General features: G+C 39.9%; 1 protein-coding gene across 6 annotated transcripts in view; it reads right to left on the bottom strand.

Annotated features, from left to right (window-relative positions):
• GRHL2 (grainyhead like transcription factor 2) overlaps nucleotides 1-17,409 on the bottom strand; it is a 69,775-nt gene that overhangs the window by 39,691 nt on the left and 12,675 nt on the right. For 4 of the 6 annotated variants that reach the window (XM_057422147.1, XM_057422145.1, XM_057422148.1 and 1 more), the window contains exons 2-7: nucleotides 16,800-16,989; nucleotides 13,728-13,795; nucleotides 11,807-12,191; nucleotides 8,494-8,546; nucleotides 4,965-5,121; nucleotides 2,411-2,522 (exon numbers count right to left, since the gene is read on the bottom strand). In XM_057422147.1, the coding sequence (XP_057278130.1) occupies nucleotides 2,411-2,522; nucleotides 4,965-5,121; nucleotides 8,494-8,546; nucleotides 11,807-12,191; nucleotides 13,728-13,795; nucleotides 16,800-16,989 (965 nt within the window). The remainder of the gene's footprint in view (nucleotides 1-2,410; nucleotides 2,523-4,964; nucleotides 5,122-8,493; nucleotides 8,547-11,806; nucleotides 12,192-13,727; nucleotides 13,796-16,799; nucleotides 16,990-17,409) is intronic. The other 2 variants (XM_057422146.1, XM_057422150.1) reach the window with 2 other exon arrangements.

The raw sequence follows: 17,409 nt of genomic DNA, 5'->3' as shown, positions 1-17,409 counted from the left end.
GGGAACCATTCTTCCTTAATAAGCCAAATATCCACAACTATCCTGGTTTTGGTTGGGATAGAGTTCATTTCCTCCCTAGTAGCTGGTGCAGTGCTGTGTTTTGGCTTTAGTCTGAGAACAATGCTGATAACACACCAATGTTTAGTTTTTGCTAAGTAATGCGTACTCTGATTAAGGACTTTTCAGTCTCTCATGCTCTGCCAGTGAGGAGGGGCACAAGAAATTGAATGGGAGCAGAGAGAGGACACCTGACTCAAACTAGCATAGGGGCATTCCACACCACAGCGTGTCATGTCCAGTATATAAACTGGGGGAAGTCACCCTGGAGGGACCCATCACTGCTCAGGCTGGGCTGGGTATCGTTCAGTGGGTGGTAAGCAATGGTATTGTGCATCATTGCTGTTTTGTTGTGTTGGGTTTGGGTTTTCTTTTTATTGGCTTGGGTTTTTGGTTTTATCTCTCTGTTATCTCCTTGTTATTAATAGTATTATATTGTACTTTAATTATTACACTGTTCTTATCTCAACCAATGGGTTTTACCTGTTTTCTGATCCTCCTCCACATCCCACTGGGTGGACAGGGGAGTGGAAGGGAGCAGGGGGAGTGAGTGAGCAGCTGTGTGGTACTGAGTTGCCAGCTGGGGTTAAACCACAACAACAGTGCAGGTCCCAAAGAAAGTGAGATGTAATTCAGAAACATTGTACTTGGTAGGAACCAAGGCCATATTTCAGTTGTTCTCAGAAAACACCAGTGAGCACATATAAGTCTTTCTTCTGAAAACGCTGAGGAGAACTCTTTAAATTCTCACATCTGTCAGGGAGTGCTGTATCAATAATTCTTACTATACCACCTTTGCCTGTATTTGCAGTCCAAATAAAGACTAGTACGCAAGAGCGCCTCAAAAGTCAGCACAGACCTATTTCATCTCAAACTTGCGGAAACAAAAGACATTCACTTTAATAGAGATAAACACACAGTTCATGCACATCACTTGTGCTGCAGAGCACTATTTTACAGAATATGTGTCATAAACTGACTTGTTCAGGTAAGGGGACTGAAATGCGGTGGTACACTGCAAGTGCAATGGAGTCAGAGGGTGTTGGCACTGCAGTGGAACAAGCTCCTAAGCACATACCTTCAAAGGTATGAGCACAAGCACTACAAGCTTGTAGGGACTAGCACACAAAAACAGGCAGCCTTCAGAAATAGCTGTGACGCGGCATACTTGCTCTTTTAACATGTCATCATAAGAGTCATCTGGTCTGGGGTGGAGTTTTTACTCCTTAACTACCCCAAAGGACAGGGAAAAAAAGAAAACAAGAAAAGTTGGGAAAACAGTTCAGCCAGAACTATACTGATAAGACAAGAGGCAGAGAGGAGATTCGGGAAGAGCTGCTTTGACCAAATAGCCTGACTTTAAATAATGCCAGCCTCAGTGGAGGCTGGAGCATTTCAAAGTGGAAAGGCAGTGCATGAGTAGAAACACTTTGGGACTGATCACCCTGTTCAATCACCCTGAAGTCTTACAGTGCTCTCTTCAAGTAACCCCACTTTTTTTCCCTCCTCCTCGTCTCTGCCCCCTCTCATTCCTGCCATTCAATGGTTTGGTTCCCTCAGGCGGTCAAAACAAGATAGACTTTATCTGCTTTGGTCTTGCCGACTCCTTTGACTGGAATGTGCTGCAGATGTCTGCATGTGTAAACTGCATGTGGGAGGGGAGAAGCGCTTGATGTCTAGACACTCCCACAGATTTCAACTTCAGGCTCCTTGGCAGCAGGAACCTGTTCTTCCTTTGCTAAAATCTCCCAAGCATGTGGATAGGGCAGTTGTGGCTGAAATTGGCTTGTAAATACTTTGGATGGGATGAACAGTAAACAGGTCTCTCTGGATAGCACACCAGAGCTCACTTCTCCTTCACTTCTTCCTGACACCAACAAGACCCCAAAACTGGGGTGCAGGAGTCCTGCGTGCTCCTTTGTGGTCATCATATTGATGGCATCTTCACTCTCAGGCTGCACTTACACACCTGATTAGCTAACATAACTGTTACGTGAGCTGCTGCTGTTACTGGATCAAACAGTGCATCAGCCTTTGAAAAAATAAAGGAAACAAACACTGCCACTCCTGCAGAGGTGCAGACCTTGACTTCCTAGCAGCAGAAGGTGAAACACCACTAAATATGCATGCAAGAGGCAGCTCTTCTTTGTGACTACTGAAAACAACTCCCTCTGCATCCTGCTTCCTTCATAGAGCCCATAGCCTAGTCCTAGCAGTCCTAGCTATTGCTAAAAACTGTGGCACAAGCCTTGCAGCCATTGCCAATATATCCCACCACATCCCAGTGTAAGGTACTAGAGCTTCCCATATCCTGCAATCTTCCCTGCAACATAAGAGGATCTCTTATACTCACCAATGTCAAGGACCCTCTGTTTAGCTGTGTGCTGCCGAGAATGCCAGTATTTCCAGTATTTCAGTTGTTCGTCCCTGTTTTTATCCTCACTGAAAACAACCATGACCACGCTCTAAGAAAACCAACACCAGAAATTACATCAGTTAATACAATTAATAGTCAGAAACACAAAAATTAAAATCTCTGATATGCCTCTAATGCTGATCCAGTTACCACCCTCCCTCAGTATATTGGTTGTAAAAGATTGCTGATTTATATTCCAGTGAAATATTGCCATGTGCTTAAAGACTCAGGGCAGAAGAAATGTAGTTTGAAAATAATGCAGGGCCTAGAATTATGGTTTTGATAGTCCAAATAGAATTTAATTGCATTCTTTGATTTAAGAAGTCTAAGTTCCCTAAAGTAAAAAGTGGTCACTTCAAAGTCAGAGAATTTAGATTCCTTGCCACTCTGGAAGATGACATTACACTGTAAAGGAATGTGCTCTTATGGAGTTTAGGCTCACTGGCTAAAGGCAGGACATTTTCAAGTTTAGCATACACAGTCCAAATACCCTGCTTGGAGCAGGACTCTTGCATACATGCATTAATAACAAAATCAGCGTGACTACTGAGTTTTGCTGAGCTTTCTGTCAGTTCAAGATCTGAATTCCTTTTGTTAAACTGTGTGATTCAAAGGGAGCAAATTGAAACTTCAAGAAAAACTTTGCATGTGTAATAAAGGCTTTTTTTAAAAGCCCTGTTGTAGGCAAGCAAAACAAACAAAAAAAAACCCCCACAAAATAGTGAAAAAATGCTCATACTAGGTAAAATGAAGTGAAAAGAAATCACAAAGAGCAGAAATTTAAATACTTCTAAATATCCTCTTTTGTTTCCATTTTTCATTTAACCCTGAGTCACTAAGCTCATAAAAAAACATCATCAAGCTGTTTCATAAGCCAAGGAGCTGGATCACAACTGATTCACAATCTATGACTGTTCACACAATCACCACCATAACTCTTCACATGCTCTGTGACCTTCCCCATTCCACCTATAAAAGCTGAAAGTCATCACTGTGCCTCCCATGCCTTGCTACTGTGTGGGTATATGCGTGGATGAGTCCTGAGCTACGCATGTGCATGCTGGCTGGCCAGCTGATGCACAAACCAGAACTGACAGTACAGACTGCAGCTCTTCTACCAACGAGACAATCTTTCTTCTATGAAACACTTATATGGAATTTACAGAGGTTTAATACTTTGAGAACCGCTTGCACCTATCAGGTTTGTATGGAACTGGCAATAAATTCAACAGTTCCTTGGCTGGGAGCCTGACAAACAGAACATGATCATGAAAGTATGAAAGTTGCATGTGGTTTCACAACCTTCTGTAAACTGTACATCCTCTAAAAGAAGTGGTCTCATCTCTTCTTTACAATTTTCCATTCTATGATTCTGCTGCCACAGCTTCAAAACTCATGTGGCTGTGCACTGAACAAGACTTATGAGGACTGGTTTTCAGCCAGACCAGTGAGCTCCTGACTCCTGTTGTAGCTGTACAAGTACTACAGCTGGCACCACAAAGTGGGAAAGAACAAGTGGCTGGCAGGGAGAGAGACTTTTCAGCAGCAGAGAAGTCTTAAATCAGCTTCAGCCAACAATAAAACACCATCATCAGCCTCATGTCCCTAGGAAACCAGGCTGAAAATTAACTGCTGTTCAGGTTTACAAATCATCACTTCTCTTTAGGAAGTCTCTCCAAATTTTATGTATGATAGAAACATAGATTGTTGTCTGCTTCACATTGACTTTTCACTGGTTCCTTCGACTAAAGTCACAATATCTTGCTGGTACTTCATTTATTTGGATGGAAACACTTTTGCAGCCTCATATATATGCAGCCCTTCCAGCTTCAGGGTGAAATTTGCAGGGCAGCAACTCTGAAGCTCATTGTTCATTGCAAGGTTACTGGGTTAGGATTTGCTTACTCAAAAACATTACCAGGGAAAACAGAAGGCCTGTTCACCCAGTTTCTGAGTACTCAAGCTCCAGTTCCACCTGTGGAATCTAAGATGCAAGTAATCCATTTTGTCATACTTCTGGGTGAACATCAAGTGAAAGCTCACACTTACGCTATGTAAATTATTTAAAAGTTATGTCACAAAGGATGGCTTCAATTCTTCACATTTTGGCTGAAAAACAGCTGTTGAAGAGCACGAGTGAGTGAAGATGGACTTACACAGCAGATGCAGCAATTCTTTGACTTTTTCTTTAATCACAGCAAAGGTAAATTCACCAGTGTCAAGTGCGGTATCTATGCAATTACCATTCTGCCAATTCATAAACTGAGGCAGCTATGTGTATGATTAACTCATAAGATCACACTTTGAAAAAACAGACCCCAAGATATTTGAGAACATCACCAATATGACTCTCCCACCTCTGCATGAGGTGTTAACAGTAAGTTTGCTTTGTCCTCTCCCACAAGAAAAAACATAATAATAAAAACAACCAACCACAACTGCATTTATCTGCAGAACTGCATTTCTACCTAGGAAAGAAATGGAACTATACCCTGACTTTGCTGATGGGATGACGGAAACATTTGTTGTCACCCGTCTCGCTCAGGGTGATGGCGTAGAACTGTCCTTTGTTCAAGTAGGTCATAGGCCCCTCCCCTTGCTTCTGACGCAGAGATTTGGTAGCTTCTAGCGTGTACTGAAATGTGCTGCTGAAAAGACAGGGAGAGAAACACCAACAAAATCCACATCACTTTCTCCTTTTCTGTTTCTCTCCATTTATTACTTATTTCATGCATTGTATAAGCAAGGCAGAATAAGCTAATAATAAAATTGCAAGAAAAGGTTATACAGGTATTTAAAAAAGTAATTTTTCCAAGTCCATCATATCTGGCAATCAAGCATAAAACCAACTGGACTTAAAGTCTCTTGGATCAAAGACTATATCTTTACTTCCTCTGAAAAGAATTAAAAAGTACAAGACTACATACCCACAGTAAGAGTTTCAAATACCGGGAGGAGATTTAGTATGATTTACAGGAAATCAGCTGCTTCCACAGACATTTAAACTTAGGAGCATCACAAAAAGGGAAACAACAACAAAAAAAACAAAACACCTACCCCCCAAAAAAACCAAAATATGGATATGGAGAACAGAAAGTCCAACTGTTACTTTCAGCACAGCGCAGAGAAGGAGTACAACCAGAAGGTTCATTTGTTTAGAGAACATGCAATCAAGGTTTTTACAAGCAGTCTTTTCAAAATTAATCAGACAGAACAAAGTACCTGCATTTAGTTGTATCTGCAATCAAGTAACCCTCCTTTAGAAAAAGACAAAAATTAGAGAAAAAGAGTTTGCTCTTGTGGTAGAAGTCAGATTTCAGAAGACACTCCTTCAAAGGAGAACCTTCCACCTTTAAAGCAGCTCTTGAACCATGAAATGTCAAAGCTCCGTTAACTAGTGAACTGTTAGCTGAACAGCATTCTCAAAAAGCCTCTTCCAACTGCCTCCTCCAATAATGGGCTTGAACAATAATCCAATAAAAATGATGCCTGCAGCTCCTCACATTCTCTTAAATAAAAAATAATGTTAACCTTGCAGAATAAATCTCTTCAAACTGCATTTGGAAGCTTAATGCAAGGAGTCATTTTCAGGATGTCCTCACAAATTGGAGTTACAGGGGAAAGCATTTTCACAAAGGTCCTAATTCAGCAAAAGTGTTTAAGCAATATTGGAGTAGAACCAAAAGGACAACTATCCTGGTCTAAAACAAGAATGCATGTTTAACTTACTAGCTCAAGCAAATACTTTGGATCATCATAACACTGCCATAGCAATATGGAAATAAACGGAAGACAAAAACATTTTTAATTATCCAATAGAAAAAAAAAATCATTAAAATACATGAATACCATTTAAATCCCCACTGAAGAGAACGCAGAAGAAAATGTGATCCACTGTAAGAAGTTTCAGAAAGTTTAGTATCAATTATTTATTTTAGTATCATTCAAGCAAATGAAGACTATTTCTAAATGTTTCTCAGCTTATAAATGGAAATCCAGTCATTTTTCTAATTGCTTAAAAGTTAGAAATCAGAACAAAACTAAGGTAAAAAGCAAAAAACTTCACCTAAGGTAAAAAACCATACCTATCCAACTCACTGACAACTGTACCACCACTTCCCAACAATGGAGTTGCTCCCGACACAAAGGTTTTTGCACACAATGTGAAGGCAGCATGATGGGGACTGCACTCCCCTCCACTGCCACCCACCATGGTGTGTGCTGCTGCAGTCCCTCTGTCCTGTGTGCAAGGGGAACAGAGGCTCTGTCATCACTGGCAAGCAACACATGTCCATCCAAGCACACTGGAAGAGCAGAACCACTGGTACTGTGGACCCAGCACCCATCCTGCTGCATATGCTTGTCCAGCAGACTGACCTCCTATCAGCAGTGGGGGCACATCCTCAGATCTAGTGTCACACAAAGAGGCTGCAGGTTGCACGCAGCAAGGCGCCTACCAAACATGCTGAGTGCCCTGGGAGATGCACCTCAAAACCTCCTTCCATACAGAAGGCCTGACATGGATGTGTACTGAGAAGGGCTTCAGATAAACTAAAGGTAGACACACAGTGTCTTAACAGAGCTGCCTACAGTCTGCCACAGTCTGGTCTTCTGTTTCTTGGCACTGTTTCAGAAAGACGTCAAAAAATGCAAGCCCCAGACACACCGCACCTGGCCGATTTTGCAATCTCTGCGTGGTAATACTTGAGAATCTTCTTCTTGTTTCCAATCAAAGTGTGCCCTATAGCAGGAGGATTACTCTTACCCCTAAAACTTATTGCAGTCACTCAAATTATTATAATACTATTCTGATTCTCACCACGAGTCTTAACTAAAGCCCCCTGCAGTCATTAAAGGATCTTCTACCAGCCTTTCAATTACTTTCATGTTCACCACTTCTTTCTTTCAACCTGAAGTTTTCATTCCTGAGAACCTATCACTTCCAGGTAGCTCCCAGGAAAGATGTATTTTGTTTTTGTGAATGAGCATTTGGATGTTTCGTTCTAATGCAGACCTGGGCCATAGCATGAAAGACAATGTCCAAGAATTGTTAACAATACCAATGCATCAGGATTCAATTTTACAAATATCCAATGTAGTAAGCGAACAGTCTTTGCTAAGTGTCTGTTTCATATGTACTGCCTATACAATGACTTGGTTCTGACCTCACTGCAGTTACTGATTGTTTTAATATTCCTCAGGAAAAAGATCAAGCTGTAAGGAACCTCCACTACAGCAGCAGTCATATGCCTACTCTAGGAAAAATACATAGGCATGTTCCTGTTGCTGAAGTGAGAGTAAACTCTCAGACATCAACAGAACCATTCACAAACATAAAATGAAGCACCAGCTTGTAAACTTTACTAATCACAGTCTTTGTTAGTTAAAGTGACTCTGCAATGTTTGCTCATTCTGTGCATGCATTTTTCTGTGCTTAAGGAGGACACTAATCTTTTCAAACTTCAGTTTTTGAAACCTTGTAAAAAACTTCTGGAATTCTTAGGGTCTTTTACATGGTTTGTAACAGATGCTTCATTTGTTTTACAGGTAAACATGAAGTAGTATAACAAACAGTGTAAAACGTCATGGGGTGTTCTTAGAAAACCTACTAGAAGTAGCTAGAAAAAAAGAGAAGGGAAAAATAAAGATGGGAATTCCACAAGGTTGGTGGAGCCAGAGCAACCACCCTGGACATCAAAATTGTGTATCCTACCATCCTGAAAGGTGGGGAAGATACTGTCAAAGCCCTATTACCTGGGGACCTCTCTCAACAGTTTTAATCTCCATACCTCCAGGGAGCTTCAGAAGAATTACTAACTTAAAACGGTGCTTAGGTAAGATAACAGATGAAGATATAAACTGGTCAGATATAAAAGCACAGGAGAAGAAGGGGAAAGTCAAGGGAGCCCTGCAGGTGCCTCAGTGTGATGAAAGAGAGGGTGGAAAGTGGATACAGGCAGCCTCTCCTCAATACTTTCCCACATGATGCCAGTCAACACATTTCAAAGCTTATGCCATACCTTGTTTGTTCATAAATATATTCTTCAGCCCCCACTGACACACTGCGATACTTCTGAAAAATAAAAACAACAATTAAATATGATTTGATACAATCAAAATACAAATGCCAACAAAAGTAGAATTACATTTAAGGACCCCTCAGAAGAAACTATAAACTATTAAAACTAAAATCCCCCAAAACTGGAGTGAATCCTACATGGTCTTTACATTAGAAATTCATAATACATTTATGTCAGACTTTTAGAGTTTTGCAGAACCTAACTGCTCCAAGAACGTAGCTGAAAAACATCTGGCTTATGAAACCGCTTGCTTACACATTAATATATTCTAAAACAAACCGTAAAAATGCACCAAGTCTCAAAGATAAGCAGATTTTCAAGTTAAATCAGTTTTTCCTACAGGCTTCACTTTTTGTTTTATTTTGCTGTATTTAAAAATGCATGTAGTCAGCTGTCCTTACTGCCTACAATTAAATGCTTACAAAAGTTCAGATTGCTATGCTGTCTTTATTGAATAGGAGTGGTGACGGGCTAAGAAAGTATTTTACCTTTAACATAATAATAAAGTATTTTTCCTTCAAGATCAGGTTGGATGGGCTTTAAGCAACCTGGTCTAGTGAAAGGTGTCCCTGCCCATGGCAGGGGGATTGGAAACAGGTGATCTTTAAGGTCCCTTCCAACCCAAACCATTGTGTGATTCTCTAAGACTCTGTTTGAGCAGAATGCAGGCTTTACCAAATGAAAGAAGATGTGTTCTAATTTTTTAAGGAGTGACTGCACATCAAAAACAATTACATTAAGGTAGAAATCTGGAGAAAAAAAAATAGAACTCTTTTTGCACAGACTAAGCAAGGATGCGTACTCTGTCTTTTTGAGCAAATCCCTATAGCGATGCTGGGGAGGGACTCTTCATTAAGGACTGTAGTGATAGGACAAAGGATAACGGGTTAAAACTTAAACAGGGGAAGTTTAGATTGGGTATAAGGAGGAAATTCTTTCCTGTTAGGGTGGTGAGGCACTGGAATAGGTTGACCAGGGAAGTTGTGAATGCTCCACCCCTGGCGGTGTTCAAGGCCAGGTTGGATGAAGCCTTGGGTGACATGGTTTAGTGTGAGGTGTCCCTGCCCACGGCAAGGGGGTTAGAACTAGATGATCTTAAGGTCCTTTCCAACCCTGACTATTATATAATTCTATAAATGAGCCCATTCATACTGTATTACATAAGCATTGCTGCTGCTGCTTCTTGGCTTGACTGTTGTCCAAAACACGTTTTTGCTGATGTGTCTGATTCACTGATGGATCATTACATTTAATCATCAGAACTTCTTTTGTGATCACGAAGTTAACAATTAAAAGCTGTTTTGTGTCCAGAAGTTTCCAGAAGCCAACAGTATCCTGCGGTGCATCAAAAGGAGCATGACCAGCAGGTCAAAGGAGGTGATCCTGCCCCTCTACTCTGCTCTTGTGAGACCCCACCTGGAGTATTGTGTGCAGTTCTGGTGTCCTCAACATAAAAAGGACATGGAACTGTTGGAACAAGTCCAGAGGAGGACCACGAGGATGATCAGGGGACTGGAGCACCTCCTGTATGAAGACAGGCTGAGAAAGTTGGGGTATATTTACATAATTGTTGAAATTGTATCTGAATAATATAGGAAGTGACTGACTGAAGTGTGCACTACCACAGGAGTCTATAAATACTCAGCACTCTTCAGTATAACAGAACTAAGTCACTCAAGAAGTATTTTGAAACTTTTTCTTAATACATATTCATAATGTTTTTAAATTTTGAGCAAGTATCAGAGCAAATCTACTGCAGCCAATATCACCAAGTGAACAGGGAAACTAGTAAGAACAACTGTAATCCATACCTTAAACACTAACTTAGCACAAGTTTCTCTTTCGGTACATTTTAACATTTTGCTTTATGCTTTCCCATATCTTCATACAGCTGTCCTTACACAACGGCACAAGGCTGGAAAAGCAGTCACAGCACGCAGGGGCTAAGTGGAGTCTGGGATGCAAGGCCAACGTATGGATCTAAATTCCCTCCAAGTTAAACAACTTTGCATATTTGATAGCACTTTGCAGTGTGTCCCAGAACAAACCAATGTGATGGAATCACTCAGCTACAGCACCTCTGGGAAAACCACAGGTACAGTACCACTGGAGTCACATAAAGAGCCATTAGCAATAACAATAAAAAATAGCTGATGTGATTTGATAATGCAGAGCAATGTTTCTAATCCAAAGTTTGATCTTACTTATTTTTCAATGGCAGGCTAGATTTCTCCATTAATTACTCATGTAGTTGACCTAGATGTGTTCTATATCTGAAAATTGATTTCACCTCCAGACATCCTGATCCATGACACTTGTGTGGAGACAATTTACTTTTCTATAATACACATACAAACAGTAAATGTCTTATATATCCAGTCAGACTAACTCAGCCCTAATATAGTTTGCCTTGTACTTTTGTTACATTAACAATTTCATAAGAGTTAGAGGAGAAAACACCAATGAGATCTTTACCCCCTAATATCTCTCATTATTTGCAGAGCTACTGTCAGCTTTAAATAATTTCTACCTTTCTACATTTCTGGCTTGTTTGCATTATTCTGCAGCAGGCAAAAGCAGAGAGAAGGTACCCACCATATTAAAGCTAACCCTATAATTAGTCTGCCTCAGCATAACTGTAAAATAGTTACAAGGTAGCTTCTTATCTCTCTTCTCATTCCCCTACATATACACCCACCAAAGTCTCCCTACCTGTTAACTTCTCCATTCCCCTTTAGTCACCTAATATTACTACTTTTTCTCACTCACCCATGTTGCAGAGTTAAAGCTTAGTGCAACAGACAGCTTCTGAACAAATTACTTGGGTTTATCTAGCAGCAGAGACTCATTTGCACTTTCAGAAGAACATTAAGAACTTCCCAGTCACAAAGTGGCTGCTATTTCTTACTGTTACGAATAGCTCAGAAGGCAGATCTTGCTAATAGCAAACAAATCTTCTTTCAGAGTGGCAACTATCCTCTACTCGAGGCGATACCCCAGAAGACAAAAGATCAGGGTCTGTTATTCTCAGAGTTTCCAATAAACAACTTTAAATCTGCCTTCTGAAATGCCTCATGATTCTCCCCTATAATCAGAGCACAGACTGACAGGAACAGAGCAAGAAGTAGAATTGAATTTGTTGAAACAAGCATCACTGTTGCTCTAATGGCACTTGTGGACAGCTCAAATCACCTTATCTTGTTTACAGCTTTTTATTGAGTTTTTAGATGCTAACTGGAGGTGAAAAACTTACTTCTGTTCCTCCATCTTTGAAGGTGTCACTGTACGTACTGTCAGGAGTACTGCGCTGGTCTTCTTTGAGATAATTTGTGTGGGGAGCAATGTTGGACACTTCATATGGTTCAAAGATAACACCTCGGTGCTCCTCATTTTCTCCTCTTGCATAGTGTGCTTGTGGGGTCATGAAAACAGGGGTGAACTCCTCTGCTTTAACCACAGTCACTCCAGTCCCAGTGATGGGTGTTGAGCTCCCAGACACATTTGCGTTGTATTCCCTTTTGGATGACTCCAAAGGATCTTGATTCAAGGAAAGGTTAACTGGCACCGTCTTCAGGACTTGCACACGGTTCTCTCCCCCACTCAAATTACTCTGAGCTTCTGTGGTATTAAGACAATTTCTGTGAGATAAAACCAAAAAATATTATGAAGTGTCCTGATAAGAGTAAACCTCCTCCTTAAATAGCTTAATGTTCTTAGATGGCCAGGAAGGAGATCTTTCAATTCTGATAAGCCATTGCCGTAAGATGTAGTACACTAACAAATACTAGGCAAAAGACATTGTGAGGCAAGCAGAGAGATCCAGAGCTCTAACAGCTAGAGAAAGGTTATGCATTTGGATTTGACTTATAATCAGTATGACCTGTTGCAATAAATTCTGAGTATCCAAGGTTGCTTTGGCCTTGTTTTATAATCTGGATGTAAAATCAAACCATCAGTGCAACAGCCTTTGGGCATAAAACAAGCATAAAGAGTAAGGTGAGGGATGGATTACTCACAGTAAATAATTTGCATATGAAATAGGCAGAATATCAACAGCAACGTTCATATGCTGATGCATGCTCTTTCAGACTGTTGACAGGGCACTACTGTTTGTGTAACTCTGGTACCAACACTCTTCTGTAAGGGCAAGCCCAGGAATCTCATTGTATCAGAGTAGATCAGTAACTACAACAGCTGCGAGGTAATCTCAAACTGCATTCCCACATCTACCCACATCTGCTGTTGAAAGCAATGTGACTGCTGATAGCAGTTGCACTCACATGAAATTATTAGTTCATAAAACTTTTAGTAGGTGCAACACACTGCTTTCTTTTCAACACAGGAGATACACTCTGACATTACAGTTCTTCTCTCTTGGCTTTCCACCAAAGGCAATCACACTCAACTCGGGAATTTCTCTGGTGCTTACAGAAGAAAACCTGTCCCTCAAAAAAAAGGTTCATATTCTATTTTGAAACAGTGAATTTATGCCACTACCTATTTAAATTTCCACTTTGCACAGCCAGTATAATCTATCTTAGGTTGTCCCAAATTAGCTACATCGAAATAAATCTTACAAAGCCTCTCTCCATTTTACATGAAGATAACTTCATATATGTAGAAACTTAGATCTTTCTACATAAATATACACTCTCTCTTGTCCACAAGTCTTAACAAAGGCAGGAGTCAGCTTCCTCTGACTCTTCAAGTAACTTTTAGCCTGAGGGAGGCTGAAATCAGAAGAGTAAGAAAATAATTTCGAGCAAATGATTTTAAAGAGTCACTTTATTTGCTTCTGGGCAGACCGTAGGTTATGTTAAATAAAACTGAATAAATCAGGTTACTGAGGCCAAACTATGTACTTTTTATTCTAGAAGAAAATTGAAAGAAAAGCAGCCAATAGCCAACTGTCCATATAATCTGATTTTACTATTCTCAGCAGCAGCAAAACAAGACACAAACAAATAATGATACTTTCTGCATGTTTAATAATAATGTTCAAATTTTCTAATAAATTAGAAGTAAAAAGGAGTAAAGTTTGCTTCCCAAAACAGTCTTCATTCTTTTTACCTTCTGAAAGAAACCCATAAACCCTCGGGTTATCATAGTTCCTTCAGTTCATAACTGATCAACACTGTTAGTAGCTGGGTGTATGATTTTGAATAATACTGTACCTTTTATCTTGGTCTTCTTGATTATCACTCACTTTGTTAACAGACAACAGCCTTTTATCTCTGGGAACCTGAGAACAACACCAGGCATGGGGTCAGGTAAACACAACTGTCAGGTATTTGCAGCTTCAGACTGCTCTACTGCAACAACTAGAAGAATGTAACCACATCAGTTTTGTCTAGTTCACAGATGCCAGGAGCTGTTTTTCTTTGGGAGGCTAACTGTGAACAGAAATAAAAAATCCAAAGGGGAAAACAGTGTAGGTATTGTTTTCTTTTCTAGTTCTTGGGCACATCAGTCTGGAGCAAAGCACTCTATGTCCTTACCTTTGCAATACCAAGCTAGGCCAAGCTATCTTAAAATCAAAGCTTATATTCCCAAACACACAGACACTTTTCACTGAATAGTAAAAGATGAGAAGAAATACATGATGCTTTGATGAGCTCTGCATGGAGACCCTTTCAGCTCAGGGAAAAAATGGTTTTCAATTAAACCACAAGCACCAGCTAACTCCTCCTGTTATAGAGCAGTCTGGAGGGTGCAGAACTTGTACCTAGGGGAAGTTTGTGAATCCTTCACTTTCCCAGCATGCAGACAGGTCAGGGCATGTTGACATGTCATCAGAGAACACTTAATTCTGCTTTGCTGAGTACATCAACAGCCATGAGAATTAAAAATCCAGTAAAATCTGTCCCCTCAACAGATTCAAAATTGACACCAAGCAACTTAAAAGATTTGTCTTCCCACATACCAGTTTCCCGACACCACCATAGATATGAAATCTCCAAGGGCAAAGCTGCTGCCATGACCATATTGTTTTCTTGCTGAACCAGCAATTTGGGAGCTAAAACTTCTGTCTTTTACAAAAGAACATGTATCAACTCTGTCTCAGCAGTTAACTCCAGATTAAAGGGCAAGAATAGATCTAAGAATGGGCTAAAGCTGTGCCTTTTATCTTTAAATACTTCCAGGAAGTATCAGGAAAATACCTGAATTTAGAGGAAAACCAATACTACAATGCACTACAGTAGCCAAGGTTAACACCAGCTGTATCTGCAGGACAACAGCAGAGTCAGAGTGCTAGCCAGAGCTTTTCCTTCTCTAGAGACATCCTCTCTCCCTATTAAGCATCCTGCTGGTTAAAAAAAACCCAACTCTTTCATGTATTATAGAAGTGGGATTCAAGCCACATTTTGCACAAGTTGGTTCCCTTGTTAAGATCATATATTTATCCCTAAAGGGGGGTGTATGTTTAGGTAAATATTAGTACAAGAAAAAGGAGAAGAAAAATAAAAAAAACCCAAACAGTTACATTCAGATAGTTCCTACTGACTGCAAAAAGTACTTCAAAAAATTACCCAGCATGTCAGAACAAATGAGCCAGATGATAAATAAGGGCAATTCAATAAAATCTGGTGTACTGGAATTTCTCTACATTTCCACATTACAGCACAGAGGTTTAAATTATGTTTAAAGTTCCTGTTCGAGAGCATCAACATCAACACATAACAAAGTTAAGCTTTTCTCCCAGTTTAAGACAGAAATAGTTACATTAAATGCTGGAAATGGCTTTGGGATTAACACAGCTTACTCCATCTGAACTCCAAGTCTTTTACAATTGTTTGGAACAAGGAAGAGACATGTCTCTTAGAAGATAGTTTTGAGAACAAAAAGGGCTGTTCTCTGGTTTTGTTTAAAAAATCCAGCAGATTAATGAACTGCTACATACAAAGGTATTATTAAGACAGAAGCCAACACTCCAGATGCTCATTCACATCCCAAATATTACAAATTCACATTAACTTCAGACTGGCACTGTGGCAACTCTGTCAAGTAGAGAAAAGAACCTTTCTTCTTTCTCGCTGGGATAAGCTTTTTGATACTGACAAAAACAAAAGCAAGAAACATCCCTTGAAATATAATCAGTAAAGAAATTAAAGTAATATTTAGCCATAGGGCTGGTAAATGGCATCTTGCCTACGCCCCCTTCTCCTGACTACACATTTAGTGATCGCAGCAGAGACTAAAAGAGGAGCCCATTCTCTAAAAAGCATTTATACTAATAAATACTAAAAGAAAAGGTTTTTAAAAGATTTTTGATTTTGAATTTTCACTCCTGCTACTTCTTTATGAATTACAAGGGGGGCTGGCATTGTTCTGCTGGCTTTCACAGATTGTGTCCCCAGTGCAGGCATAGGTAGCTTCAGGTGTACTGAGTTCAGCAATTTCATACTTCAGTGTTTAGTAGGCAACACTGATTCCACTTGCAGAGTACAAAGGGGTCAGCCTGGGTTTCCAAGAGAAATTTCTGTATTACACAGAGATCCTCCCTGCAGGATTCTCCTCTGATTTCAGCAGAAATCTCAAATATAGCTCTACTTAAATACTACGAAATACACAAAATGGAAAGGTGGTATCAAAATGGTAGGTGAAGTCCTGGGCTTATAACCTGGTATAAAATGAAACCCTGTGTCAGTGTTCCCTCTTGCAAACTGACTTAGATCCCTGCCTCTGTGTCCAGCTCCATTTCTGTCCTCCACCTTTCTACTTAAACTGCAAGCTTACAGTGCAAGGGCTAGACCTCACTGTTTGTACACAGCCTACTGCAATCATTATGCAAATAAAAATAACATGGGAAACTGTCAGATGAGAGATACTGCAGTTAAAGAGCAAACTAAAACATGTGTGGAATGAACCAGAAAAGCAGACAAACCTACAGATGGACAAGGCCTCCCCTTTTGCACTTTTTAAAGTATACTGCATGTATCCAAGCACAAATAAAAAGGGAGCTAATTCAACCAATGCTCTTACAAGGGAAGAGGAAGAACATTATGCTCAAAAAGAAACCATGGTTGCAAATTTAATATGGAGTTCTGGCTTTTTCTCTCCAGAACTAAACACATAACAACCTCAGACAGGCTCCCTAAAACAGAAAGAGTGCCTGGTGCAAATATGAGACAAAAAAAAAAAAACAAGATGCAGTGACTTCTGCTTTTGAAAAGAGGCTCTTTTGATGCCTCTTAGAGAAGTCCCCTGCTAGTGCAGCAGGGAGGATTAACAATGGAGTTACCTACTTTATAATAGTCATACAATAGGCCAAGAGCAGCAGCACTGTCCTCATCACCATTTATGCTCATCATAGCCTTGGTGGCTGCTGTTAGGGGATTCTCCAAATACGACTTCCAGGCTTCATCTTCACTGGTGTAGGCTCGTCTGGTGTTGAATGAAGTGTCATTTGGCACTAAGGCCACAAGTCGCTTGTTACTGCATAGACAGGAAGAATAAAATGGTGATCCAGAAGGGATTACTTTATTAATAAGACATGTCAAAGAACATCACATAGCTCAGTGAAAGTGACAGGATTACATCAAGCACCTCTGTATTAAATTTGGTGACACAAATATTTATCAGCATTATGTTTCTTCAGTACTTAAGAAAAAGTTAAATGTGTGCAGATGTTGTGATAACAATTCAAATGTATTTTTACTAATATACAGAGAGAGTGATGAAAATATTTAAAAACTATTTGGAAAAAAAAAGTAAAAATAAAAGAATATTTTGCCCCAGTATTTTTGTTAGATGTACACTTGATTAAGGAAAAATACATTTAACTGAAATGTTAAAATAAGAAGACATGAATGAAAATAAAAGTATCTAATACTAATCCTGTGTTCACCTAAATAG

The sequence above is a fragment of the Pezoporus wallicus genome, unplaced genomic scaffold (genome assembly GCF_028554395.1).
Source record: "Pezoporus wallicus isolate ANWC-B61680 ecotype Strahan unplaced genomic scaffold, APGP_CSIRO_Pwel_v1 contig_13368, whole genome shotgun sequence".
Taxonomy (NCBI): Eukaryota; Metazoa; Chordata; class Aves; order Psittaciformes; family Psittacidae; genus Pezoporus; species Pezoporus wallicus.
Note: the sequence above shows the minus strand (reverse complement) of the source record. Positions and strands in the feature narration are given on the sequence as shown.